A 17,780-nucleotide genomic window follows, 5' to 3' on the forward strand; every position below is an offset into this window, starting at 1 on the left:
GCACTTTGAACTGAAATCTTAAACTGAAACCTGCTCCTTTCTGGTAACAACTTCTTTACTTCCTATTCTATCACTGGCCTCATCAAGAGATCCAGCTTATTAGCCCATCTAATATCTTCCTTCTGCTTTACCTCCTCCTAGATCCAGTCTTGATTACACATCCCATCACTATACCTATATATACCCTCCTGGCAGAAACTTAAACATGGACCAATCAAATCGTGTTATAGAATAAGACTGTTTGGGTTCATGTGCCATTGCTACTGCCCACATTGCTCATGAACACATAGTCATAAGCTATATGACTGTGAGGGAGTTACTTAAATTTTCTGTGCATCCATGTCCTTATGTTTCAAATGAAGATCATAATGGTACTAATGTTCTGAAGATGAAATGAGAGAGTACAGGTACCGTGCTTAGAAAAATGTCAGGATTAATAAAAGTGTTCAGTAAGCATTAGCTATTAGTAGTAATATTCTCTACTCTAAAATACTAGTGAAGAAGCCGTGTCTTTAATAAGTTTAATCAAAGTATATAAAACGCTTACACATTCAATTTAAACTATTAAATATGATCAAGCCAATTGATTAAGTACCTCTAAGGAAATGTAATATTTGCATTTTTATTTTTTTAAATTTATTTATTTTAATTTATTTATTTTTGGCTGTGTTGGGTCTTCATTGCTGCACGCAGACTTTCTCTAGTTGCGGCGAGCGGGGGCTACTCTTCGTTGTGGTGCGCAGGCTTCTTATTGTGGTGGCTTCTCTTGTTGCGGAGCACAGGCTCTAGGCACGCAGGCTTCAGTAGTTGCAGCACACGGACTCAGTAGTTGCGGCTCGCAGGCTCTAGAGCACAGGCTCAGTAGTTGTGGCACACGGGCTTAGTTGTTCCACGGCTTGTGGGATCTTCCTGGACCTGGTCTCGAACCCATGTGCCCTGCACTGCCAGGCAGATTCTTAACAAGTGCACCACCAGGGAAGTCCAATATTTGCATTTTTAAACTACATCAAAACACCCAAAGAAACAGGTTGTTTCCGTACTGTTTCTTTTCTAATCCAACTTGACTGTTAACTCTCTGGGCCACTAAGGAGACCTTGCCCTAATTATTAGAGGATAATAAACCATTGGCATCTAATTCTAACATCTATTAAGAAAGTAGGTATCAATTACAAACTAGGAGGCATGTTGCTTCATATTCTCCCTCTTGTAACAACTGGGGTTTTAGAAAATAAATCAGATTCAAAAGTAGTTTAAGCTGTATCGTTTTTCATTGATGCTGTTATGTCACGTCTTCCAGATCGGCAACTATGCAGTAGTTACTATGAGCTTTGACAATCTTAGCTCTTCTTTTTTTTATTCCTATTGTTAGTTATCTTATTTATTTATTTAGGTTGTGCCAGGTCTTAGTTGCGGGTCGTGCGGTCCTCAGTTGTGGCATGCGAACTCTTAGTTGCAGCATGCATGTGGGATCTAGTTCCCTGACCAGGGATCGAACCAGCATTCCCTGCATTGGAAGGCAGATTCTTAACCACTGTGCCACCAGGGAAGTCCCAATCTTAGCTTTTCTTAGCTTAGGTCTCAAATATCTTTGATGTTGGATATTCTGATGAATCCCTTAATTTAAACAAGTCCCTGGAGGAAGACCTTCTAACCCCAGGTACTATATAACTACTGCTCTGATTATTAGACCTCAATTCTAACAAAACTCTAACCAAGTTAACATTTTGGACACAGTCCCTGCAGAGTGAGACTGTGGTCTTTTGAGTCATGTGTAACAATGTCCTCTGAAGATGTGAGGATTACGCATATTTTAGCTGTAATTATTTTACCATCACCCCCTTAAGATGTCTTTCAAAAGAGAATCAATGAGATGTTAATTAAAAGTTTTATTTATTTATTTTTAAAAACATATTTATTACTTTGGAATCAGCTTCAGGAATTATCATAAAGAAGCAATATAACATAGTAGCATTGGTTCCTGTTGGAATCTTGGGCAAGTTACCAAATTTTTCAGGGCTCCATTTCCTACTCATTAAAATGAGTTTTGGTATGAGTTAAATGAAATGTATTAAAACACTTTGTATAAAACAGTTGACGGGAAATTTTTACCAAATCTGAGGAATCAAATGGGCAGGCATGGCCTTCTTTGGAGCAAATTTTTATTTTAGAGTATCACTCAACCTTAAATAATCTATTTTAGCTTTTGGTTAATGAATGCATGTCTCTTTCTTTATCTCTCTACCCCCAATTAAAAATACAACATCCTTATTTATGCTTTCAGCATCATCTTAACCTTCACACTGTAGGAATATATAGCTGAATGTGTTTTCTGGGAAAACATCTAAATCAAAATCATTTTTGGCAGACACACAGTGGCTATTACTAAATAGTTCTAGAAAGCTCTCTTAGCAAGCTAAGGATTTATGTTATAGTTAACTTATCCAGTGGGCTTACTAAAATGCAGTCATATTCTAAATTAAGCCTTATAAGGTCCACCTCTGGAAAAAGCTCACTTGAGCCTCTACTATCCTAATGCTTGCTCTTAATTGTTTACAGGCCAAAGTCATACTTTCTGTTTCTGGAGCAATGAATAGATCCAGAGTTGCTTTCTGAGAAAAGTCCCAGTCTTGGCAAAAATAGGACTTGAATTAAGAATCACAAACATGAGCCATGTTTACTTCCTGTCTCTCCTTCTGAGTCCGTGCAGCAGTCAACAAACCCAGAAAAGTAGGTTCTTTACTACTAAGCACAACCGTATCTTCAGGCTCATTCTCAGCAAGACCTCCAGAGAGGGAAAAGAAACAAATATGTAAGGACTTACTTGCCAAGCTTGTAGAAGAAAGTAAGCTTCCTGAAGATGCACACTGTGGCTTATTCATATTTGTTTTCCCAACAAAAATGTTGACTGGATATTAACTAACTCTATAAAATAAGAATAGTAGTCAGTTTCCTCAATGTTTAAAAAATGTTAGTATAAGCATTTTCATTTTGACTCTAAAAGGAGAAAAAGTCAGTGAAGATGTTATAATATTAAAAGAATCTAAATTTTTTTTGTGGGAGTACTTGTTTGGATGAAAATTAGAGCATTTACACATTATCTCAAAGGGATGGACATTTATAGTTCTGTTATAAGCAATGTATCCCTAACTCATGGAATCAGATGGAAAAAATCTTGACATCTTTATTTCTGCAGTCAGTCTCATTTTTCTTGAAACCATTCAAACCAGTCAGAATTTTCCAGAAGTTGCAGTTTGAATCACCCAACCATCCAAGGAAAAAACAAACAAAACTAAAGAAATGTGTTTTAGCCTATAATTTTCCTTCTCACTAACAGCTTCAATTTAAATTTCTCCCTCTTAAAGCACCCTGATTTCTCCTTAGATCCTGTCAAAATGATTTTCTTGCAGACACCCACACTTGACTGCAGTCCTAAGTGGTACTCAGACCAGTCACACGTCAGTGCATTCTTAATTGCTAAAGCCAAGAGTAACCATTTTAATCATGCCCTAATCATTTATTATAGTCAGCTTCTCTTCAGGATGTAAAGTCGTGGGAATAACTCACTAAAAAGTACTTGCGGACTTTGAGGCTTTGGCAGGCTGGGACAGAACTTCTGAGAACACGTTCTGTGAATTTTCCAAAGAAGGCTATCAGTCCAAGAGGACCCACATGGGAGCAGTCCATTTGGGACCTGGCTGGTGGCTTTTATCTTGGATTTGAGGATCTCACAATCACACGGAGATGCCTACAAGCATATAGCATAACTTGGATGTTTATCTTAATGCTTGCTTCAGTTTGTAAAGAGCTGACCCCATCAACTGGAAAGGAAGGAGGGGTTCCTCTCTAACTCAGGGTGGTTACATCTCTCTGCCAGTAAGTGCTTAATGACTCATTTTCCTCAACAGAATTTTCATAAGGCTGGAATTCAGGGAGGGATGTCTGGAGAATGTCTAAGAGGAAGTTCATAAGCCACCGTCCTGCTCTTTGCTGGAGAAAGCCTCCCATGGTAATCAGATCAGTTGAATAAAGCAAACAGCAAGAGACTTCAGGAACATTTCCTCATTACTTTTCATGAAAAATCCATGAAAGCTCACCATGAAGTTTGTTTTGTCAGGTTGAGACCATTACAAATGTCCGAAGAAGAAAACCATTAGTGGAAGAACTAAAAGACAGTAGGTTAACAACCGTATTTATGTGGAGCAACAGAATCTATCCAAATGAATTGCATTGAACCAGTCAACATACTCCAAGAAACTGGTGTGTGTGTGTGTGTGTGTGTGTGTGTGTGTGTGTGTGTGTGTACGTGTGTGTTTTAATTCAGACTACCATTTTACTGATGTCAAGTTGACCAATTGCTTTGGATTTATGTAAATTTATCCAAAATGAAATTGTACATACAACTTACTTCTCTTCTCAAATGCTTTTTTATTTATTTTAAAGGCTTTATAATTACTAACTGTTCTCCTCTCTCAGAAGCTATTCTGAGAGGGAAGCAAAAATATCACTTTTGCAAAGCCATTTTCATTCTTTCAAAGGTCTGCTGGTAAATTATTCTTACTGATCTTTCCATCTTTCTGGCCTGTGCATACACACCTAACCCATCCTAAATTTCACCAGATGGCATTTTATTTCTTTAAAGTAAAGCAGTCGTGGGTTTAGACAGTTGAATTTTTAAACTTCTGTATTTACTGAAAGTGCATATGGTGCTATATGGACAAAGAAATTGTGCTGAAAGAAAAACATTTCTGTCTGCAGTACCTCATAATCTCCCAGAGGAAGAAAAGAAATTGCAGTAATGTGGTGTCTTTCTCACATAATCTTATGTGACTTTAATTTTCTTCCTCTGCTAAAAATGAGATATATGTGTACTGTACACACCTGGAATTTATATTATTTTAAATTCTTATTTTGGCTGCAAATAGAAAGGTTATCCAAAACCCAGTGACTTGCCAATGTGATCTGTAAGTGATTTCTAGAAGAAAATGAAACAAAAACCTAAACTTGTAAAAAATAATTAAAAAAAAACTTCCGTGTGGCAACGTAAGCAGATGTTGGTGTAGAATTTACAAGGATGAGAATGCTATAAAACCTCCCTTGAGCCACTCACAGTTCATTTCAAGGCCAAGAACGCCCCCAAAATCTGTTTCTGATTTTACAGAAATCTTTTGAAATTTGGCACGGTATTCAAAAGTCTGTGGAAAGAAAAAAAACCCTTGCCCTAGCTTCAGCTTCCAACTACGAAGACAGACTTACTTCTTTCAACGGTTTTCACAGATCCGGTGACCCACGCTCTGAAGTCAGAATTAGCTAACTTTCAAAAACATCTGGAAAAAATGAAGGTTAGTATATGCAGCCTCAGATACTTGCTAAAGCATGGGGGCTGGCTGAATTGAGCGTAATCAGAGTTTTCTATCGTTTAGAAGGTGAGGATTTGTACATAAGTATGTACTTCCTGGAGTGGGTTGGGATTGGGAAATTTGTTCTAAATATACTGTAGAAACATTTCTCCTTGCAGAGCTGGAAGAATTCCAGCAATTATAGCCAGATCAGTGGAAGACAATCAAAAGCTTTATGGGGAGGGAGAAAGAGGATTTAGGTGTAAACAAAAGCTTGCCAATTCTACTGTTTAGCAGAAACCATTTATATGTCTAATTTTCTTTATTTTATGTAGACATGGTTAAAAATTGTACTTGGAGTTGCCACTTCTGCTGTGCTTGCCTTATTGGTGATGTGCATTGTCTTACGTCCTTCAAGAGGTAAGAATTTTCTCTCATTTGCTCTGTCTGCCTAGAATACTTCGGAAAATGCACTAGTGCTTTGTCACAAGTGATCGAACATTTCCTAAGTGCTTATTTTCCAAAGTAAATCTGTTATTTCTAAGAAGATTTATAAGCTCCCAGATATGTTGTTGAGCAACCAGAAATACTGAGGAATTTAAGGCATGGGTAGGAAGAGGTTTCCAGTATTATTTCAGCAATAGAAAAACCTGAGTGCTCTTCTATATCACCCCTACATCTCTGCAAAGTATGTGCTAAATTCCAAGCTTTGACAGGCCTTTAGAGACAATATTTTTAACTAACATTGCTTTCGTTATTGGATTGCCTCATGGAAAGTAAAGATGAGTAAGAATGGAAAAGTTAAAACAGAACCTATGGAAATTTTTATTATGAGTCTTTCCAAAAATTTAGGGAGGCAGTCAAGAATAGAGATCTCGAGAATAGCTGCATAGAAAAAGTGAAATTGTTGTTCTAGATGCAGTAGCCAAGAAAATCAAGTTAGAAGACTAAATATTATTAAGCAAGCGTTATGTTTAGTTATAAATTTATCCTTTTTAGAAAAGCTTAGATTAAGATTGATCTCACTTTGCTAAAACTTGGGAGACTGATGCTGGGGGCTAGTTTGGATTTAAATTAAGACTCTGCCTATAAATATTTCAGTGATATTAGAGAAATAGATTTTTATGAAACTCTGAAAAGAAGCTCAAGTTCTAAACAGGAAAAATGTACAATAATAACTGGTCTTCTGCCTTGGGGTCCAGGGAAAGGAAAAAAGTTTGTACCAGCAAATATTAAAACCTTATGATAGCTAAAGTGGAAAATATCTTTGGTTAAAAGCTAACTGACAGTAAAGGAAGATCAATGACAAGCCTTTAGCTAAAGAAAGTATGAGTTCTGAATGATTCGTTGCTTTAAAAAATGAAATATAGAAAAATACTTTGAAAAATTCAAAATGCTCATGGGATTTTCACAGAATTACAAAATGTAATTGGTTAACCAATAAAACGAAGGCAATGTTCCTGTATCTTCAGTGTTGATTTTCAGTCCTCATTCCTCTCTGCTAGCACAAGATTATTCTGAGGCTGTTGAGATAGACTGAGTTCACATTTTTTTATATTTTTTCAAGTTAAAATTATTTTCAGACCGGTGTCTTTCCTCGTTTGGGGGCCATATTTTCCTCACACCAGCAATTGTCAGGTAGTAAATTAGTTCATATTGGCCCTTTGGATGTTAATACATTCAAAATTAGTTCCTGAATTTTAAAGAAAACTCCCCAATACTTGAAATGGACACTTTGCTCCATCAGAAACAAATGTTCTGAGAACAAAAATGTGTGGATTTTATGGTGAGCCTGCACCTTGTCTACAGGCAAGGATGGGTTGCATTTGCACTTTGGAATTATAGAGTCATAATTTCTAATAAGAAATATACTACAGTTATAGTATATAACTATACACATTCATAGATATTTGTCTAGTTATATATAATCCCAATCCTTACCCTCTCCCCAAGTTTAACATAGATATATGTTATAATCTACATATATTATAAAAGTCCTATGTTCTTTATAAGCTAATTTTCTGTTTCAACCAACAGGAGATTCTCAGAGCAAAGTAATTTTCAGATAGAGTGAAATAATCAGTTTAAGCTTCAGATGAAATTTTATTTATTTATTTATTATAATAATAAATAATATATATTATTATTTATTATTTGAAGTAATTTAATATTTTATTTATTTATTTATTTTGGGCTGCATTGGGTTTTCTTCGCTGCGCGTGGGCTTTCTCTAGTTTTGGCGAGCGGGGCCTACTCTTCGTTGTGGTGCGCAGGCTTCTCAACGCGGTGGTTTCTCTTGTTGCAGAGCACGGGCTCTAGGCGTGCAGGCTTCAGTAGTTGTGGCACGCGGCCTCAGTAGTTGTGGTGCACGAGCTTAGTTGCTCCACGGTATGTGGGATCTTTCCGGACCAGGGCTCGAACCCGTGTCCCCTGAATTGGCAGGCGGATTCTTAACCACTGCACCGCCAGGGAAGTCCCCTATGAAATTTTAGTACTCTTTCAGCAACAGAAAATCATAAAAAAGCTGAGAACTATTTTTTTCCATAATACCATTCTTTTTCTATTCTAAATTTGCCGAAGAACTTATCAGAATGTCACTTAAGTAAATTGTACAGGGGACTATTCATTTATCTACTTTCCTGAGCAGGACCGGTGTTGAGACTCTTCTTGCCTTGAGTCAGTGGTCCAAGCAGCACTGATGTGAAGTGTGCCCTGATGACTTCCCTCTTTTCTCCTCACACCCTGCTCCTCAGCCATCCCCAGTGTGGAACTTCAGATCCATTTCTCAGTCTCACATCTGCCCAGTGGCTGGTAAGGGAGGATCTGAGGTGGCAAGGCAGGAGAAGGGAAGGAGAAAGGGGAAGGAAGAATGGAAAATTCAGAGCCAAACAAGCTTCTCTTTAGCCTTCTTTTCACACTTCATCAGAAATCCGATTACCTCACATTTGCCTTAAGTGCCCTCGTATTCCTAACCCAGGATTTATGCGCCAGCATTAAGAACAGTTTTCCTCTGAGAAACTTAAGAACCCCCTTATGAAACACTCATTCATTTATTTATATAATAACAAATGAAGTCCCACTAGTTAGTCCCACTCAACTAATTGAGTTCCACCTGCCCATCATTGTGCTAGTTGGGGAAACAAAGATACTGCAATTTAGACTTTACTCTGAAAGCACGATAAGCACCCAGTATGGATGCTCAGTCATCACCACGAATATGAGATCAGGAGTTCACTTAGACCACTGGCTCACTTAAACCACTGAGTGTAAGTGAAAGAAGAAGAGAGAGGGGCTTTTCCAAGGAGGGAGCAGGTCCCAGGAACACCAGTCTCAGGATTAAAAGAGCTTTGGAGGAATTAGGCAGGATTTTAGGAACAAATAGGGCAATGGAATGGTGAAATGAGAAAGATTCGTTTAGCTCACTCACATAATAATAAAAATAACAGACAACTACGTTTGGGACTGCAAAGTTTTCCTTTTTTTATTTTCACCGAATGGGAAACACATATAAGTTTCCACCCCTTAGACCCAGGCCGTCCTCCTTGGCCTCAGCCTGCTCCTTCAACCGATTCCCTTTCTTTTCTCCTGTCTCTATTTTTTCTCTTGAGATTCTCCTTCCCAAGCATCACTCCTCTTCCCGTGTAAAGATGCAACCAAACCAAGAGTGGAAGCTAAGCTCCTTCTCTTTTCCTCATTTTCGCCAACCACAGGGATAAATACAGGACTTTTTGTTTCAAGAGATATACAGAGGTGACAAAACAAAAACCAAAAAAACAAAAAGCTAGAATTGGAAAGTAACGGAAGCTACAGAATTTTGCAAGTAAATTCTATATGGCCTTGCTTCATGATTAATAGTTTCTGAATTCCTGGACCATTGTGAAAGGAATTGTGGGAGCTATCTGTACTTTTCTTGATTTCTGTCGAGTATAGCGTTCCCTACCTGGTGATAAGCAAACACTCAATAAACACTAACTATTTTTTCTAAGATTTCTAACATTTTGTAGCAGCTTAATAAATGGTAGCTACCATCTTATTGTGCTCTCCATCCTAGCACACAAAGATGGCAATTAGGCCTTCTGTGTGATGTATTTTGATTTCAACAATGCTCTTCTTAAGTCTGAGAGTAGGGAGTACTTATCCCTGGGCAGCATCCCTGTTCCTATCCCCCACCTCCTTGGATCAAAAACAAATATTTTTTCAGAAATTTTGTGTGCAAGGCCCTCATAAAGGATATTGGCAGCTCTGAGGCAAAAGCAAGATTGAAGAAAGGAAGAGATATGATAAAGGAAGCTGAGGTGGGTGAGGATGCAGAATAAGACTGAGTGAGAGAGAAAGAAGAGGGTGATTATGTAGTGTGGAGAAATCCAAGTTCTCCTGGGCAGGGAGGACCTCTAGTACCTGCTGTGAAAGGAGAACCATCATTAGCCTAGGCTCAGATCTCCCTGAAGTCCTCCTGTCTACCTTTGCACACTTTTTCTTTTATTGTTTTTTGTTGTTGGTGGTGGTGGTGGTGGTTTTGGGCTGCAGTGCTTTATACAAGTTTGTATTAGTTGTCAACTTTTTAAAATCAGGAGATTTAACATAGAAATGTACATTTTTGGCTTCTTTTTAAATATTAGATCTGGTAACATTGGGCCCAAGGTAATAGTTGACTGAGAAGCAGTTGTCTTTAGATTGACAGTGAATTCTCCAGTTTGTTACGTACCCCAATAGAAAATAGAAAATAGAAAATACTTTCTATTTTATTTACACAAGGTACCATATTCACTTACAACATCTGCTTGACTCCTATAAACACTTGGATTTTTAACCTTTGGACTGAAGAAGCTATAGTATTCTTCCTGAGATTAAAAATAGCAATCTACTGAATATGAACAAACAGAGATTAGCATCCATAGTTATCCATTATCCACAATGCCCAGTCCACTGTGCTCCTGGATACTTTGGTTATTTGTTCAACGAATTATTTATTGAGCACCTTCTAACTACCAGGCACAGGTATAAGGCATGAATGACAAGGTCTCTGGCCTTAGGAAAGGACAATCTGATAATAAACAAGTAAATAAGTGAATTAATAGAGTATTTCAAATTCGTAAAAGTGCTACAGAATGCAACTGGAGTGGAGGCTGTGTTAGACATCTAGGGCTGCTATGACAAAATATCACAGACTGGGTGGCTTAAGCAACAGAAATTTATATTCTCACAGTTCTGGAGGCTGGAAGTCCAAGATCAAGGTATAGTCAGGTTTAGTTTTTCTGGAGGCTTCTCTCCTTGGCTTGTAGATGGCTGCCTTCTTGTTTTGTCCTCATATGGCTTTTCCTCTGTGCATGTGCACTCCTGGTGTCTCTTCCTCTTCCAATAAGGGCACCACCAGTTCTATCAGATTAGGGCTCCACCATTATGGTCTTACATAATCTTAATTACCTTGTTAAAGGACTTATCTACAAATACAGTTCCATTGAGGGTTAGGGTTTCAATTTATGTATTTTGGGGGGGCACAATTCAGTTCATAACAGAAGTGGTCAAGGAAGGCTTCTCTGAGATTGTATTTGAGCCAAGACCTTAAGGACGGAAGGACGCAAGCTGGGGGCTAGACCCTCAATGCAGAGGGAAAAGCAGATACAAAGGCTCTGAAGCAGGAAAGTATATTTGGGAAGTTCAAGGAATCAAAAGGAAAGTGATAGCTGTGAGGCCAAAATTATGTAAACAAATGAACACAGGAAAATACATATATACATATGTACTTATGACTGTACACACATATATAAAATTTATAATGATTGCTTACTTAGGTAAGTAATACCTTATATAATTTATTTCAGAAGAAATCTGAAATCACAGATGATTTAGACAGAATATAAGTCAATATTTTATAAGAATAAATATCATTTAGAATGTCTATATTTTAGGCAGAAAACCATTGTTACTATTATTATCATTATTGTTACTATTACTACTATTATAACCTCAACAACCACTTTTTATAAAATAAGATATTTGTGAGACCAAATTATCATCAAAGGAGATATGAATATGTTTTTAAGGCTTAAAATTTTCCCAGTATCAACATTCAGAACTGTGAAACAGATTCCCTCAAATATCTTAAGAGTTTTAAGCTTATTTATTCACTGTTCTTTTGGAGGAAATATGGGGAAGTCTAAAGTGCTGAGGAAAAGTTTCAGAAAGTTTATGGACATAACAGAGCTTTTGAGTTGAGTGTAAACACATCAACCTTGCAGATTATATTTCTCTACTTTGCACTTGGATTTTAAAATCACAGAAGACGAATCTTGGAAAATTCTTTGAGTTTTGTCAAATTCTAAATAATTTAGAAAATAATCCAAGTCTTTGGATGACTCCTATTATGCAGAGGAGTTTACCTGTCTCTGATTTCCAAAGCGAATTGTTACAACTTACACAAGAATATCTAGTCATATATAGTCCTTGAGAAAAACATGTTCTAAAGCTCAAATAGGAGAGGTGGAATCAAGGCTAAAGGTTCTTAAGAACCAGAGAGAGTCAAACTGAGCCTTAAAATCTAGCAACATGTTAGGCATAAATTAAAATAATATTTCAATGGGATAATCAATACTAATCAGTCTTTTACTTACTTATTGGTTATTATATAGAGAGCAAAGAATTTATTTTTCATTTTAGTATCCTTGTGAATTAATCAAAATTATGTAGTAAAAACAGAATAATTTACAATCTTTATTAACCTTTATATCTGTCAATAATAAAAAAAATAGGGTTGCTTAGTATCTAAATTAAAATTTTTTCAAACTGATTATGGTTTTTATACTCGGTAGAAAAACTGATATGATAGGACTCCTTAAAGGAACAGGATAGAAAGACTGTCAAAAAATCAGATAACTTAGAAGAAAAGAACAAATTTCCAGAAAGATACAAACTACCACAATTCACTCAAGAATAAATAGAAAACCTGAATAGAACTATAACAACTGAAGAAATTGATTTAGTGATTTTTAACTTCCTGCAAAGAAAACCCCAAGCCCAGCTGGCTTCACTGGTAAACTCTACCAAACTTTTTTAAGAATTATTACCAATCCTTCACAAACTCTTCCAAAAAATAAAGGAGAACACGTCTCAACTCATGCTGTAAGGCCAGTATTGCTCTGATACCAAAAATATTCAAAAATATTACAAGAAAAGAAGTTACAGACCAATAGTAGTTACAGACCAATATTTATTATGAATATAAATGGAAACACACTCAACATAATACTAGCAAGTCAAATCCAGCAATGTATAAAAAGGACTATTCACCAAGACCAAGTGAGATTTATCCCAAGAATGCAAGGTTTAATATCCAAAAATCAATTACTATAATAAGCTATATTAATAGAAAAAAGGACAAAAACGACATGGTCATTTCAATAGACACAGCAAAAGTATTTAACAAAACACAGCAGCCTCTCACTGTAAAAACACTCAGCAGACTAGAAATAGGAGGAATTTCCCCTACCTGATAAAGGGCATCCACAAAAAATCTCACAGCTAACATCACACTGGTGAAAGATTCAGTGCTCTTCCCCTAAGATCAAGAACAAGACAGCACGTCTGCTCTTACTTGTGTTTAATATTTTATTGGTGGTTGTAACCAGGGCAATTAGATAAGGAAAAGAAATAAAAAGTATCCAGACTGGAAAGGAAAAAGTAAAACTATCTCTATTTGCAGATGACATTGTTTATAGAAAATCCTAAGGAACTCACCAAAAAGTATTGGGACTAATAAACAAGTTGAGAAAATTTGCAAAACACAAGATCAATATATAAAAAATCATTTGGATTTCTATACATTACCAATAAACAATACAAAAAAGATATAAATAAATGGAAAGAGATCCTATATTTATAGATCAGAAAACAGTATGTTTAAGATGGCAATACTCCCCAAATTTATCTGCACATTAAATGCAATCCCTATCCAAATCCCAGATGACTTTTTTTTTGCAGAAATTGACAAGCTGATTCCAAAATTCGTATGGAAATGCAAGGGATCCATAATAGCTATATTGAAAATGAAGAACAAAGTTGGAGGAATCACACTTCCTTATTTCAAAACTTACTACAAAGCTTACATAATCAAGACCATGTGATACTGGCATAAGGATAGACATATAGGGACTTCCCTGGTGGCGCAGTGGTTAAGAATCCACCTGCCAGTGCAGGGAACACAGGTTTGAGCCCTGGTCTGGGAAGATCCCACATGCCATGGGGCAGCTAAGCCCTTGCGCCACAACTACTGAGCCTGCGCTCCAGAGCCCGCGAGCCACAACTACTGAGCTCGCATATCACAACTACTGAAATGCATGCGCCTAGAGCTTGTGCTCTGCAACAAGAGAAGCCCCCACTCACCGCAACTAGAGAAAGTCTGAGCATAGCAACAAAAACCCAACACAGCCAAAAATAAATAAATTTTTTAAAAAGGATAGACATATAGATCAATCAAATAGAACTGAGAGCCCAGAAATAAGTATAAAAGCCTTACATTTATGGTTAGTTGATTTTCAATAAGGATGCCATAGCAATTTAATGGAGAAAGTCTTTTCAACAGTTGGACAACTGGATATCAACATGTAAAAAATGTTGGACCCACTTCCTCACATCATACATAAAAGTTAACTCAAAATGGATCAAAGACGTATATGTAAGAGCTAAAACTATAAAACACTTAAAAACAAAACCTAGAAATAGATCTTCTTGTCCTTCGATTAGGCAGTGGTTTCTTAGATACGACCCAATGCACAAGCAACAAAGGAAAAAGTACATAAATTGGACTTCTTTGAAATTTAACACTTCGGTTGCAAAGGCTATCATCAAGGAAGTGAAAAGACTACCCACAAAATGGGGGGGGAAATGTTTGCACATACATACATTTGATATGCGACTTGCATCCAGAACATATTTTTAAAAAACTCTTACAAATCAATAAAATAAAAGGCAAATAACCAAATTCAAAAAAATAGACAAAGGATAGACATTTACCCCAAAGAAGATATAAAAGTGACCAATAAGCTCATGAAAAGAGACTCAACATCATTAGTCATTAGGAATATGTAAATCAAAACCACAATGAAATACTAGGAATGAAATTACAGGTGTAGCAAATAGGCATCCATTACAGCCTACCTAGTGAGAAATGGCTTGGCCTTGGAGGTTCAGTAGAAGTGCAGAGAGTTGAGAGAGATTTTGGAGATAGAACTGTCAAACCTGGGTGCTGGACAAAGGCAGTAAAGCAAGAGGGAGCTCAAGGATAACTCCCAAGTATTTGAATTGAGGAACTACATGGACGATAGTTGCATTGACTTGGAGAAATCTGGAGGGACAGCATGGAATTCCTTTTTTCTTAGCTTTAGACATACTGATTTTTTAAAATTAATTTTTATTGGAGTACAGTTGCTTTACAATGTTGTGTTAGTTTTGCTGTTCAGCAAAGTGAATCAGTTATACATATACATCTATCCACTCTTTTTTAGATTTCCTTCCATTTAGGTCACCACAGAGCGCTGAGTAGAATTCCCTGTGCTATACTGTAGGTTCTCATTAGTTACCTATTAGACATACTGATTTTGAAGTGCCTGATATGCAGGTGGAGGTGTTAGAGAGGAAGTTTAATATATCGTCTGGATCTCAGAGAAGAAATCCAGTGAGGGGTGAGGGGTGGCATTGGGGGTGGGTGTGAGCCAGCTAAGAAGATGTGATAGAAACCCTGGGAGAATTAAATGGTTGAGGAAGGTGACTCTTTCTGAGGTCCCAAGTAAAACGAATATAAGCCACACCACAACTTAAAGCAGAGATTATAGGAAGATGAGCTGGCAAAGGAGACTGAGTGGGCCTTCAGATATAGACGAGGTTTATTTTCATCTTCAGGGTCACCAAAATATTTGGCATTTACCACCATGTTCTTGTGCATTATGTTGACCATACCCTACGACCTTTACTGCTTCAGAGATCACGAAAAAGATAGCCCTAATTAACATAGCACAACAATAACATAATACACAAAATGAACTTAAACCTGACAATACCTTTGAATAACATATGTTGATCAGTGTTACCTGTAGAGAGAACCATGGGAAATTCTTTCAGAACTGAGAGCTACTACATTCTTCAGTTAGACATTGAAAGCTTATAGCGACCTCTTTGCTTTGACAAAACTCAAACTGTCTCATATTCTCTTAACGTTCATTTTGACGTATAATTATTCAACCCCCCTTGTGTGTTGCTTGGTTCTTGACCTTATGTTTGTGTTTGTTTTGTCTTGTTTTATCACACGTATGCTTTCACTTTAAATCAAAAGGTAGTGGTAAAGTGTCCAGTCTCTAAAATTAGATGGAGCTGGATTTAAACCCCAGCTCTGTTATGTATTAGGCAAGTTACTTTAACTCTCTAATTTCCACTTCCTAATCTGTAAAATGGTGTTAATAATAGTACTTAGAGAGTTGCTGTGAGTGTTTCACAAGACCACGCATGCAGAGTGCTTGGTACTTATTAGAACTTAGTAAATTATAACACTTATTACTGGTCTAAAGCTACCTCAGTTCCATTTTTTTCAAAGTTGTCAGTCTTTGCCCAAATATAATATTAGTTTTAAATAGTTTATTTCTCAGCCAAATATCTCCAACATTTGCCCCTGTGGTGCTCACTCCAAAAACAAACATGAGCTGATGCAATGGCTGGAGACATTGCCTATCTGAGGACAACATCTTTGCAGAGCCAGCAGAGAGACAGGTGCAGTGTGCCTGGGAGCCCACGTCACTTTCATTGGGGTAGCCTCATAAGCATCAGTTCCAAAACAAGTATGAAAGTGAGAACAAAAAGACCTACTGGCCATTCGTGTGCTCACTTAATAAACCATATTTTCTCATTTAATTTATGATGAATATTAGAGCTGACATCAGATGTCTCTGTTCTGATACTTATTTGTAATTTTTTAGGACTGGAAAATTAAATGGCAGAAATAGAAATAGAACCCTAATGAAGAATAAATACAAAGTTTTAAGAAAGAATTAGGAGAATAGTGAATCATTATTTACTTGGGAATCATTTCTGTGAATTGTCATTTCTTGGATTCATAATTGAAATAATTTCCAGCTGTGCTTTAAAAAGTTGAAAACGCAAATAATTAAACTATAGTAAATTGGAGTGTTTTGCAGTGTATAAATAACTGTGCTAAAGATGGGCCAAATTGACTATAGGGGCACTATCAAGAATTAAGTGTTAAGTGAGTGTCAGTTACGTATAGAAGAGAGATATGCTCTCAGAATTCTTTTCTACTTCTGCTCAGCTACTTAGAGTTTAAAAATTATAGATGCCAAAACTAAACTTCCAAAATAATCTAAAGATTATAATTCAACATTAAAACATCATTTGGAAAAAGGCATGAAAATCCACGTATTCATTCAGTAATTATTAGTGGAATATTTTTCACGTGACTAGAACTTGTTTAGTGAGATTGGTGCCATAGAGATGCATTTTATACTGACTTACACAGAAAGACACACACACATGCATACACACACACACACACACACACACACACACACACATTCAAAACACTAGAAAACAATGACCCCTTCCCCTACCAGTGCTTTCCCTGTTACCTTGTTTAAATCTAATCTGGGGCAGAATCACTCCCTTTGCCCTTTCTCCACTGCTCAAGCATCAGCAGAGGGAATGTACCTAAGGAAGAGTCCATCTGAACAATGAGCAAGAGGACTGAATAGGGACATAAACATTACAGGCAACCATTAACATTCCTTGAAAGCCATGATTAACATTAGCTGTGGGAAGTCTGTCCATGAAGCGTGAATTGCTATGCAGGCCAGACCCATCCACCTACCAGGGGTTTATAAGCAAGGAGCAATTCCACTGACAGGCACAGGAGAACATTGAACCAAGTACAATAGATTCAGTGAAATCACTAAATTTGGATTATTTGCAGAAGAATCACCTGTGGGGCTTGGTAAATACCGAAAATCAGGGCCTTATCCCCAGAGATTCTGAATCAGTAGATTTGAGATAAGGACTGGGAAACTTGCTTTTCAAACAAGCACTCCAGCTAACTCCAAGGACAAAATTTTGATACATATTTAAAGGATGGCATGTTCAGGTAGAATTATACATGAAATTTACAACATGGACAGGAGGATAAAGAGTAAGGGCAGGTATATCTTTGGGGAGAATTAGTGAAAACAAACTAAAATAAAATCTGTCCAGTTGATTTATTTTTTCATTCAACAAATATTTATCATGCTTCCACTGTATGCTGAGCACTGTCCTAGTGGTACAAAGAACCAGAACTTGGACTGGAAATTCTAAGTACATGTCTTATAACTCTCAATATGTGACCTAAAGCATCGTCTTAGAGCAGATACATTACTCTATTGCATTTATGAACATGTGGTCATTTTCAGCAGG

The 17,780-nt window shown here is 36.9% G+C and overlaps 1 protein-coding gene across 3 annotated transcripts in view; it reads left to right on the top strand.

Moving 5' to 3' along the window:
- Window positions 1-3,666: 3,666 nt before the first annotated feature.
- Window positions 3,667-17,780, top strand: part of FAP (fibroblast activation protein alpha) — a 73,022-nt gene continuing 58,908 nt past the window's right edge. The window contains exons 1-3 of one of the 3 annotated variants that reach the window (XM_007464489.1): window positions 3,667-3,873; window positions 5,159-5,339; window positions 5,672-5,756. In XM_007464489.1, the coding sequence (XP_007464551.1) occupies window positions 5,334-5,339; window positions 5,672-5,756 (91 nt within the window). In that variant the 5' untranslated portion in view covers window positions 3,667-3,873; window positions 5,159-5,333. Of the gene's footprint in view, window positions 3,874-5,123; window positions 5,340-5,671; window positions 5,757-17,780 lie in introns of those variants that run through there. The other 2 variants (XM_007464490.1, XM_007464491.1) reach the window with 2 other exon arrangements.

This window comes from Lipotes vexillifer, unplaced genomic scaffold (genome assembly GCF_000442215.2).
Source record: "Lipotes vexillifer unplaced genomic scaffold, Lipotes_vexillifer_v1.1 scaffold68, whole genome shotgun sequence".
Taxonomy (NCBI): domain Eukaryota; kingdom Metazoa; phylum Chordata; class Mammalia; order Artiodactyla; family Lipotidae; genus Lipotes; species Lipotes vexillifer.